Below are 11,595 nucleotides of genomic sequence, written 5' to 3'. Positions count from 1 at the left end.
TGCTCCCCATTCTCCCTATCTCTCTGGCAACCACTTGTCTATTTCTATATATTTTCCTATTCTGAACATTCCATATAAATGGAGTCACACAATATGTGGTCTTTGGTGTCTGGCTTCTTGCAATTAATACAGTGTTTTCAAGGGTCACTCATGTTCTAGCATATATCAGTAATTTTTTATGACTGAACATTACTATTCCACTGTATGGAAAAACCACATTTTCTTTATTCAACAGTGGCTGGACATTCAAAAAACACTCTTTTAGCTATGTTGAAATTTCTGTCTTATGCATATTACAAACACTACTGCCATGAACATTCATTATAGGTTTTTGTGTGGACATCTGTTTTCAGTTATCTTGGGTATATGCCTGAAGTATCTTTCATGTATTCAATAGCCATGTTGGAGAACTGTGTTCAGATTCTGACCATCTTCTGTCTTTTTATTATTGAATTTTAAGAGTTCTTCATAATTCTGGATGTAGGTCCCTTATCAGATACAAATGCTTCTCAATTTAGGATGGGTTATGTCCTGGTAAACCCATCATAATGTTAAAAAAATCTCAAGTTGAGGCCGGGCACGGTGGCTCATGCCTATAATCCCAGGACTTTAGGAGGCCAAGTCGGGCAGATCATGAGGTCAAGAGATCGAGACCATCCTGGCCAACATGGGGAAACCCCGTTTCTACTAAAAATACAAGAATTAGCTGGGCGTGGTGGCATGTACCTGTAGTCCCAGCTATTCGGGAGGCTGAGGCAGGAGAATCACTTGAACCCAGTGATTCAAGTGAGGTTGCAGTGAGCTGAGATTGCACCACTGCACTCCAGCCTGGCGATAGAGCAAGACTCTGTCTCAAAAAGAAAAACAAAAAAAAACACCTCAAGTTGAACCATCATAAGTTCGAGGTCATTTGTGTATGATTTGCAAATACTTCCTCCCATTCGGGGGCTGACTTTTCACTTTCTTGATGGTGTCCTTTGAACAGAGCACACAAGTCTTTAATTTTGATGAAGTCCAGTTTATCTGTTTATTTTTCTTGTTGTTGCTTGTGCTTTTGGTGTCATATCTAAGAAACCACTGCATAATCCAGGGTTATGAAGATTTACTCCTGTATCTTCTTCGAAAGGTTTTATAGTTTTATCTCCACACTTCAATTTTCAAATATTCTTTAGAAATGCCCAAAGACCTTTCTGCAAAACAGAAAAGTTAAGAATCCACAGTGTCCCTCACTTGCAAATGAAGTAATGTGGACAACTTCCCACCTAAGAGTCTCTGTCTTTACTACTTTTTATCTACTTTCCAATCATGTGCTCAGAAAGGACCTTAGTTCCTAGTGTGGAACAAGCAGAGCTTATTAAATGTAGTAGTCTTGGAATCTGCAGTTTGTGCTATGTGCTGGGCAACAAACTAGGTGTTGGGGGTACAAGTGAGACCACTCAGGTCTGCAAGGAGCTCACAGGCAGTTGGTAATGATCAGAAACAAGAAACTACAGGGTCACCAGAACTGTGAAAGAAAGTGGCTCCTCATAATGCAGTGGGGTTGGGGTGGAGGGCAGTCTCCAGAGTGAGTCCTAAAGGAAAAAGCACATGCAGAGGCCCGAAGCTGACAAGTACATGGTATGTATTGGGAACTGCAAAGAGCTCGCTATGATCGGGTGATCAGGAGCAAGAAGAGTTCAAGAGAAACAGATGTTCTAGAGAGAAGTTAGCCAGAAAGGTAAAGCAGCTACCATGACCATTGTGTTGTGCCAGATGTTGTGGACACAAAGTGAATACCTGGCCTTTTGGTGCTGGCACCAGTTAGCACAATTTCATTTCATGCAACTATAAGAACAAGTTGTTAATCTTGGCCTTTGAGTATTTTTAATTGACAAATAATAATTGTAGGCCAGGCGCGGTGGCTCACACCTGTAATCCCAGCACTTTGGAAGGCCAAGACGGGCGAATCACTAGGTCAGGAGTTCGAGACCAGCCTGGCCAACATGGTGAAACCCCATCTCTACTAAAAATACAAAAAATTAGCTGGGCGTAGTGGCAGGCACCTGTAATCCCAGCTACTCAGGAGGCTGAGGCAGGAGAATTGCTTGAACCCAGGAGGTGGAGGCTGCAGTGAGACAAGATTGCACCACTGCACTCCAGCCCAGGTGACAGTGAGACTCCGTCTCAAAAAAAAAAAAAAGACAAATAATGATTGTATATATTTATGGGACACAATGTGATGTTTCATTACATGTATACACTGGTATAATCCAATCAGGCTAATTAATAGATCCATCACCTCAAACATTTATCATTTCTTTGTGGCGAGAACATTAAAAAACCCTCTTTTGGCTGGGCACTGTGGCTCACACCTGTAATCATAGCACTTTGGGAGAGTGAGTTGGGAGGATTGCTTGAAGCCAGGAATTCAAGACAAGCCTGGGCAACAAAGTAAGATCCTGCGTCTACAAAAAATAAAAAAATTATGGCTTCTTGTAGTGGGAAATGAAAAAAATTAAAATAAAGTATTAGCCAGGTGCAGTGGTGTGTGCCTGTAGTTCCAGCTATTCTGGAGGCTGAGGCAACAGGATCACTTGAGCCCAGGAGTTCAAGGCTACAGTGATCTATAATCATGCTATAGCACTCCAGCCCAGATGACAGAGCAAGACTCTGTCTCTAAAAAAAAAAAAAAAAAAAAAAAAGGCCAAAAATTCTCTTTCAGCTATTTTGAAATATACATTAACTATGTCATCATGCTGTACAACAGATCATAGAACTTATTCCTCTTAATTGAAATTTCCCCTCCCCCAACCACAGCCTCTAGTAATCACTATTATATCCTCTACTTCTATGAGCTCTACTTTTTTAGGTCCCATGTAAATAATACAGTATTTGTCTCTCTGTGTCTGGCTTATTTCACTTAGCATAATGTCTGCTAGGTTCATCCATATTATCATAACTGACAGAATTTCTTGCTTTTTAAAGGCTGAATAGTATTCCATCCATCCTTTGACAAGCATTTCTGTTGTTTCCATATCTTGGTTATTGTGAATAATGCTACAATGAAACACTGTAGGGCAGACATCTCTTTGACATACTGATTTCAATTCCTTTGTATATATATGCAGATGTGGGATCATATGGTAATTCTACCTTTAGTTTTTTGAGGAACCTCCATACTGTTTTCCAAAGTTGCTGTACTAATTTATAGTATCACCAACAGTATGTTCCCTTTTCTAAGAAAGAAAATTTTAGTTTCCTATTGAGTGATCTATAATCAGGAATGTTCCAGATATTTACTTTTGCAATCAAAATAGGAATAAGGTTCAGGTTTTACTAAGATAGTTATGCAGATAATTGTGAGAAAATAAGGACCCACTTGATCATTTTCCTGAATTATCAACAATGCTATAGACACATGGAAGAAACCCTTATGAGTAAATAGACCCTCTCATAAAGATCTCAATTTCCTTTTGAAAGAAAATAACATAAATAAAAACTGCTGAATAAAGGAAGAAAAAACAGTAATGCCACTACTCAACGTACATATATATCTTTTTATACATACACATATATATCTATAGATATGTATCTACAAAGAACTTTCATATATTTTTTGATCCTCACAGCTGTCCTATGAGGTAGGCAGGTTTCAGGTATTCATACTAATGAGGTATTTTCCCCATAAACACTGAAGGATGCCAAGAAAAGTTTGCATTCAGATCTAGTTTCCATGTATTCAAAAAATGAATAAGAATTTAAAAAGTTGTTTTACTAACTTTAGTTTCAGAATTGACATCAGGCATTTCTTATTTTCAAAGTCCACCCTTCAGAGAAGATAAGAAATTTCTGAAGTCCACCTTTGGAATCTTTTGGGATTCATTCTGACTAAGTAACACTTTTAGTTGAGAGAAGTGTTTCTTTGTTTTGCTGGTGTTCTTTGAGGAGCAAGTAGATACTGACTGTCCAGATGTAGGTGTTCTGAAAAGAAACAAAACCACACTTAGTTATATCAACAAATGACAATCATTTTCTACTCTTTTGTATTATGGCCGTATACATGCAATGGCTATCCTCGGTGTATTATCATTTGACAAATCTCTGTTCAGTTAGATTTCCTCAGGAATTTCTGACAGAGAAAAGGGCAAGAACAAATGTTTAGGGCAAGAAAGTGTACTACAAATGGTTCATTATTATTATTTTTTTTGGAGACGGAATCTCACTCTGTTGCCCAGGCTGGAGTGCAGTGGCGCCATCTCAGCTCACTGCAACCTCTGCCTCCCAGGTTCAAGCAATTCTCCCGCCTCAGCCTCCCAAACAGCTGGGACTACAGGTGCACGCTGCCACGCCCGGCTACTTTTTTGTATTTTAGTAGAGATGGGATTTCACCGTGTTGCACAGGCTGGTCTCGAACTCCTGAGCCGCCCACGTTGGCCTCCCAAAGTGCTGGGATTACAGGTGTGAGCCACCATGCCTGGCTGTGAATGGTTCAGTTTTGTTGGCACATAGGATGATTTAAGGGAAAGAAAGACAGGCAGACAGATTGGTGCCAGATAGGGCTGGAAAGCCATGCTAGAGCATTGATCCATATGCTACACAGTCATGCTTCTAATCAGAGCTATGCTCCAGAAAGATGATCACACTAAAAGAGTTTGATCCTAGAAGCAGGGAGACCCATGAGGAAAATCACTGCAGTAGTCCTGACAAATGGTGCATAAGGACCTGAACCAGAATATAGCAGCACTACGGAGAAAAAGGAGCAAAAACATGAAAACATGGAAGTAGGATATATAGAAATTGGTGACAAGGACCAAGGGAATAGGGATCTTTGAATGTACCTGTCATTTTAGGTCAAAATGTCCAGAAAGGTGTGTTCATTCACAGAATAAGGAACTCAGGAGGATGGACAGGTTTGAGTGGTTAGCTGTGGGGAAATGATGAACTAAGTTTTGAACATGTAAGGGACTGAAGTGGTTATATTTAGCAGGCAGCTGGAAATAGGCACAGGAGATGTTGGAAGTAGAGTAACATACCTAGAAGTCAAATGCATTGAAATGAGCACTGAAGATATGGGAGTATGTGACATTAGAAAAGGGTATGGAGGAAAAATGTCCAAGTCCTGAAATGCATGGCATATTTAGGGAGTATATATTAAACACAGGAAATGAGAAGAAAACACTTAACACTGGCAATTCAAAAACTTCATGGATTAAGATACCTGAAAATCGACGCTGGGCTCTTGCCTTTGGAACCAGACATGTCATGATTTGGGTTTGCAGTCCTTCTCTCTGGTGTCGTCAGGCTGAGTTTACTTGTAGGAGTGGCAGGATTGCTCTTCAATGTTGACAGAAAGCTTCTACTTTTACCATGATGTTTCACTGTTCTGTTGCATGTTTTACAAGTGATCAACTACCATAAAAAGAAGAAATATCAGTCCCATCATTTGTCTTATAATTTAACCCCATAAACCACATGTTCATTGAATTCTTAAATGTCAGGGACTACACCAGATACTATAGGGGTAAGTAAAATAGAGCCTGTCCTTGGGGAACTTGCAATCTAGTAGCAAGAATCAGACAAGACAATTTTTTTTTTTTTTTTGAGACAGAGTCTTGCTCTGTCCCGAGGCTGGAGTGCAGTGGCGTGATCTCGGCTCACTGCAACCTCTGCCTCCCGGGTTCAAGTGATCCTCCTGCCTCAGCCTCCCATGTAGCTGGGACTACGGGCATCTTCCACTGCGCCTGGCTAATTTTGTATTTTTAGTAGACAGGGTTTCGCCATGTTGGCCAGCCTGGTCTTGAACTCCTGACCTCAAGCGATCCACCCGCCTTGGCCTCCCAAAGTGCTGGGACTACAGGCTTGAGTCACTGTGTCCAGCCGACAAATTTTAAATGAGAAAATGTTCAATAAAAATGAATGGCTAAACATTTGTATTTAATTTAAAATAGGGTTTCAAAGATAATGAACTCTCTACTTTTTAAATATAAAACCATGTTGGGGGGAATTTGGGAAGAGATGGGAGATGATACTCTTTAACATCTGGAGGAATGTTCTTTGTAACAGCAGTAAGCATTTAATATTTTTTTGCAGATGAACTTCAAGCCTCTTCCCAAAAACAACATGGCACAGTATCAGTGGAAATTTAAGTAGCCCCTTCAAATCCTTAGCAATTTTGTAAATATAGGTCTAAAGTAACTTATACAACCAAATGAGTTGTTATACTCTCACACCTCTCCACTCCCATCATTAGCAATAGAGGTTAACTTTCTTTTCAAGATTCATTTCTCAAGAAATGGTCAATTTTCTAGCTAATTTCCTTTCCTCTACATATCTAACTGACTGTGCACAGGACTCAGCCCATGCCTCGGCAAATTAATACAAACTAGTTTAAGTGAGAAGTAGTTTGATGTTCATGAGCAGATGAAAATGCCAATGGAAGATCTGCATCTATCAAAGGTCTATGTTGCTTTACACTTTTTGGAAGGAGGCTGTATACAGATTAAAATAAATCAGAAAAACAAATACCTCTAGCACCTTTCTAGCTGACTTCTGATTAAAATACATTAGAATGTAAGCTTCATGAGGGCAAAACAATACAAGATAGTGAGGCAGCATTTGCTGTCTTCCCATTTAAGAATATTTTCCAAATATGTGGCAGTAATGATTTTTGAAAAATACAATTCTCCAAGAACTAAGAAACTGAATTCTATACTCACTTCAATATTCTATCTCTTCTTTCTTTCCCTTTAACCATTCAATTTTATGACAAAGCAAAATGCACCTACCTGACCAACACTGGTAAACTCCTAAATATGGCAATTTTCAATCCAAGTAATTGCTAATTATAGTCTTAGGCCAGACATAAGCTGTCATAATGTCCAGTGCCTGGCACAGTGCTAGACAATAAGCAGGCACTTGAACAGTTGATAAATGTTAACATAAAATATGCAGGATATAAAGTGTATTTGCTACTGGCCTCCATATAGTAAACCGTACATAATCTGATTTTGGTTGTTTTATTCCATCTTATAGCCCCAATATTAAATGTTGCTTGGCATATGATAGACCCTCAATAAAATGTTTAAAGAACAAAAGATGCATTCACCTTTGTTGGGCATACCTGTAAATACACTCTGACATGGAGTGGGAGGACAACTGAGGAAGTGACATGATACCTACATACATAACATACTACTATTTGAAGCAAAGGACCATTAACTGAAAAAATAATGTAGTGGTAACTGCAATTTAGGTGGAGCCATAATGGTCAGTTCAAGAAATCCGCACATTTGTGAAAAATGATGCTCAACAATGGGATCTCAAAACAATTGAGAGCTCACCATGTTTGGTTTAGGTAATCATGAAAAATAAAAATAAGCTGTCCTTATAATGAAACACTAATCATTAGAGAAGTGTTTATGTATATATTTTGATAATCCAAATATACTACTATAAATCTCTGAGTTATATTAAGGCTGATTCTTAAATTGATTTTAAGTGAAAGAAAAGAAAATTCTAGTTTACTCATACATACTGGAACTGAAATCTTACCAATACACTTTTGGAGTCTTTGAACTTTTTCACAATTTTTGCTTCTTTAAAACTAAGTGTATAGTTTCTCGCTTCTCGATTAAGAAGTTTCTGTATTTTGGGTGTCAACTTGGCTTTGGGTTTGAGACGCACTCGAGAGTTATCCAGAACCAACAACTGGAAACAGTATGGACACGTTTCTTCAAAAGTGCTCTTATCATCTAAAATTATACAAATGAAACTCACAGTTCAGCAAATCAGAATATTTTGTTGCCTCAAACTGCCAACATTATAAAAAGTATATTGAAATTTAATATAAGCAGATATACATTCTTAAGTAAACTCAAAATATGAAAATTTACAAAAAGATAAATTGGCAGTAATTTACCTTGCAAAATACTACAATTCCATCCATTCACTCCTTTCAGCAACAGATAGGCAAATCTCCAACCTATGCCAGCAAATCCTGTAGGCTTTAAAATATATCCTAAATCTAGCCATTTCTCATTACTTGCTACTAAGTTTTAAAAGGCTGTTATGTTTCACCAATTTTACCGAGGCATTTACCACAAAATAACAAATTGCACTGCGATTTTGTTTCTTTTTTTAAATAATTAGCACAATGAATAGTATCTACTGTTGAGCACTGTGCTAAGTGCCAGGGATATAACAGCACTTACAAAGCTAAAGACCACACTTAAACTTAGCTCTGCCAAATGTGAAACTCATTCATATTCACTAAGTGACAATTAAGAATGCCAGGCACTGTTCTAAGTGCTGGAGACACAGCAGTGAACAAAGGACAATTCACCGAGGCATACAATAAATATAACAACGTCAAATGTTAAGTGCTGGGAATAAAAAAGTAAGATAGGAAAGGGGAATAGAAGTATTGATGGAGTTACTGTAATTTTAAATAGGTGGCTACGGAAAGCTTCATTGAGTGATATTATAGAGACCAGAGGGAAATGGAGGATTCGCATGAAAGCAGATATGTGAGGCAAGAATCCCAGGCAGAGTGAAGAGTAGCTGCAAAGGCCCTGAAACAGAAAAGCAAGGAGGCCTAGTGTGACTAAATTGCGTGAAGGAAAGAGTATGTCAGAGAGGTATGCGGGCCTATGATACAGGGCCTTACAATCCTTTTAAAGGACTTTCACTTTTACTGGGAGAAGGGAAGCCATTTGAGTTTGTGGCAGAGAAGTGACATGATCTAGCTTTGGTTTTTATCAGAATCACTCACGCCGCTAGCTTGAGAACACACTAGAAATGCATGGGAGCTGTTAGCAATAATCCAGGAGAGAGCTGGTGATGGCCTGGAGCAGGGTAGTAGCAATGGATGTGGTGAGGAGTGGAGTGCACTGGCGCCATCTCTGCTCACTGCAACCTCCACCCCCCGGGTTCAAGAGATTCTCATGCCTCACCCTCCCGAGTAGTTGGGATTACAGGCGTGCACCACCACGCTGGGTAATTTTTTTGTATTTTTAGTAGAGACAGGGTTTCGCCATGTTGCCCAGGTTGGTCTCAAATTCCTGGCCTCAAATGATCCGCCCGGCTCTGCGTCTCAAAGTGCTGGGATTACAGGGGTGAGCCACCGCTCCTGGCTGATTCTGGCCACATTTTAAAGCCAACAGGATTTGCTCGCATACTGGCCTGGGGGAGGAGAGAGAGTTAGGGAGTCAAGAATAGCTCCAAGGTTTTTGGGCTCAATAACTGTAAGGGAAGGATGGAATTATTTACTGAAATGAGAAAAACTGGAGGATCTTGTTGGGGGGTAAAGCTCAGGTTTTGGACATATTAGCTAAGTTTGAATTACCAGACATTGAAAAGAATTTGTCAAGAAGACATTTGGATATATGAGTCTAGAATTCAGAGGAGAGGTCTGCGCTGAGTATATACATTTGTAAGTCCTCAGTATATGGTATTTAAAAGCCATGAGATTGGATGAAAAACTGTCACCAAGGAAATGAGTGTGCCTAGAAAAGAGATCCAAGGGCTGAGTACTGGGCCACGACAATACTTAAAGCTTGGGGAGATTAGGAGGAACCAACAAAGCAAATCGAGAAGTAATAAATGAAGAGGAGGTGAACTACGTAATGACCTAGAAGCCAAGGGAGGAAACTATTTCAAGACTGATCAATGTGTCAAATGCCGCTAACAAAGCAAGACAGGGCACATTAAAGAATTTGGATTTTTCACGAAACCGAGAAACATGCTGGTTTTGTTGTTGTTGTTGTTTTTATGGAGGGGAGTGAGTTCATCGGCCTTATTTGAGCGTTGTGCGGAGTAGACGAAAGCGGGGCGACAAGAGCCCAACGCACAAGACACAGGCGTTCTTCTTACCGTGGGACGAAGTGTAGGCCCAGCTGTAAAACAGAAAGAGACTTGTGAGGAGCAAAGGAACACCTCCCCGCTCGCCTCCCGCTTCCCCTTCCAGTCGTCTTACAGGAGGTAGCGGGCTTGGCCCGGGCAGCTGTCGTGCAGTCCCCGCGCTGCAGCCTCAAGGTAGTGCTTCTGTCTCATCGCCGCCGCCGCTCCCGCTGGCTCGCCGCAAGAACCAGGTGAGAAAATAGGGCGCCACAAGTCCGCTTCCCAGCGTCCCCGACGTTAGCGTCCGCACTCAAGCTGCTTCCGGAAACAGGCACCCTAGGCAGAGAGGTTCCGGTTTCCTTCGCGTCCAGTCTGGCGTGGAGGCGTGGCCAGCCGGGAGGCGGCCCCACTCGCCTGCCGCGTCCCCGCCCCCTCAGTTCCACCCCCTTGGCCTGCCGGGTCCTCTGAGGCACCCGGCAGAGTTTCGAGTCAGACTTGAGCTTGGGCGTAGCGGCTAGACCGGGCTGTGGAGGTAGAGTCCAGAGGTGAGGCTCCCACCCACCTCTCCATCTTCCTCCCGGCTCGCCTCCTCTCTGACCGCCCTGTTGTGATTGCCCTGCCGCAGCTTCGCCCTCCAGATTCGCCGGGCGTCGTACTGACTGGGGCGCCGGCGGGCGGAAGCGCTGCCAGCAACGAGGCCGCTGGGAGGAGCGTCCCCAGTCCAGCCTGCCCTCCGCCTGCGTAAACGCTAGCGTTTCTCTTTTTGTAATTAAAGTGAAATTCACATAACGTAATATTGACCATTTTAAGGTGAACAATTCAGTGGCGTTTAGTAAATTTACAATGTTGTGCAAGCACCATTCTGCTATTTCCAAAATATTTCGATCACGCCGAAGGACAGCCAACTCCATGAAGCACTTACGGCCCATCTTCCCCTCCCTCCCAGGCCTTGGCAACCACCAGTCCGCTCTCTGTCTCTATGGATTTATCTATTCTGGGCATTTCATGTAAATGGAATCATACACACGACCTTTTGTGTCTGGCTTCCTTCACCTAGCATAATGTATCAGGTTCATCCACCTTGCAGCACGTATCAGTACTTCATTCGTTGTTATGGCTGAATAATACTCCATTGTATGGCTGTATCACAATGGTTTATCCATTCATCAGTTGATGAACGTTTGAATTGTTTCTACTTTTTGGCTGTTATGAATGAATGCCGCTGTGAACATGTGTGTACATGCATTTGTTTGAGTGCCTGTTTTCTGTTCTTCGGGATATAATACCTAAGAGTAGATCTGCTGGGTTATGTGGTAATTCTGTGCTTAATGAGGGTTCCAGTTTCTCCGTATCCTCACCAACATTTGCTTTTCTTTTTCTTTTTCTTTTTCTTTTTTTTAAATCTAGCCTTCCTAGTGAGTATGATGTAGCATCTCATTGTGGTTTTGATTAACATTTCCCTGACGACTGATGCTTTTGAGCAGCTTTTCATGTGCTTGTTGGCAATTTATATATCTTTGGCTGTTTAAGTTCTTTGCTCATTTTTTATTGGAATTGTCTTTTTGTTGATGAGTTGTAAGGTTTTTTTAATGTGTATGTTCTGGATAGTGGACCCTTATTTAGCCTGCTTTATTTATTTATTTATCTGAGATGGGATCTCACTCTGTTGCTCAGGCTGGAGTGCAGTCATGTGATCACAGTTCACAGCATTCTTGAATTCCTGGGCTGGGTTAAAGGGTTCTCTTGCCTCAGCCTCCCTAGTAGCTGGGAACCAGGCAC

At 41.2% G+C, this 11,595-nt stretch overlaps 1 protein-coding gene across 4 annotated transcripts; it reads right to left on the bottom strand.

The window, feature by feature from the left end:
• Window positions 1-201: 201 nt before the first annotated feature.
• C17H18orf21 (chromosome 17 C18orf21 homolog) lies at window positions 202-10,563 on the bottom strand. 4 transcript variants are annotated; one of them, XM_054461479.2, is made up of 7 exons: window positions 10,379-10,563; window positions 9,953-10,152; window positions 9,850-9,872; window positions 7,531-7,730; window positions 5,198-5,388; window positions 3,759-3,960; window positions 202-1,190 (listed from the first exon to the last, which is right to left on the bottom strand). In XM_054461479.2, exons 2-6 carry the CDS (start codon window positions 10,027-10,029, stop codon window positions 3,795-3,797), a joined length of 657 nt encoding a protein of 218 aa, XP_054317454.1. In that variant the 5' UTR covers window positions 10,030-10,152; window positions 10,379-10,563; the 3' UTR covers window positions 202-1,190; window positions 3,759-3,794. The 4 variants fall into 4 exon arrangements, with proteins under 4 accessions (XP_054317454.1, XP_063509668.1, XP_054317452.1 ...); XM_063653598.1 differs by having other exon boundaries at window positions 9,953-10,533; XM_054461477.2 differs by lacking the exon at window positions 202-1,190 and having other exon boundaries at window positions 3,523-3,960.
• Between the last annotated feature and the right edge of the window lie 1,032 nt (window positions 10,564-11,595).

The sequence above is a fragment of the Pongo pygmaeus genome, chromosome 17, assembly GCF_028885625.2.
Source record: "Pongo pygmaeus isolate AG05252 chromosome 17, NHGRI_mPonPyg2-v2.0_pri, whole genome shotgun sequence".
In the NCBI taxonomy this organism is placed as follows: Eukaryota; Metazoa; Chordata; class Mammalia; order Primates; family Hominidae; genus Pongo; species Pongo pygmaeus.
Note: the sequence above shows the minus strand (reverse complement) of the source record. Positions and strands in the feature narration are given on the sequence as shown.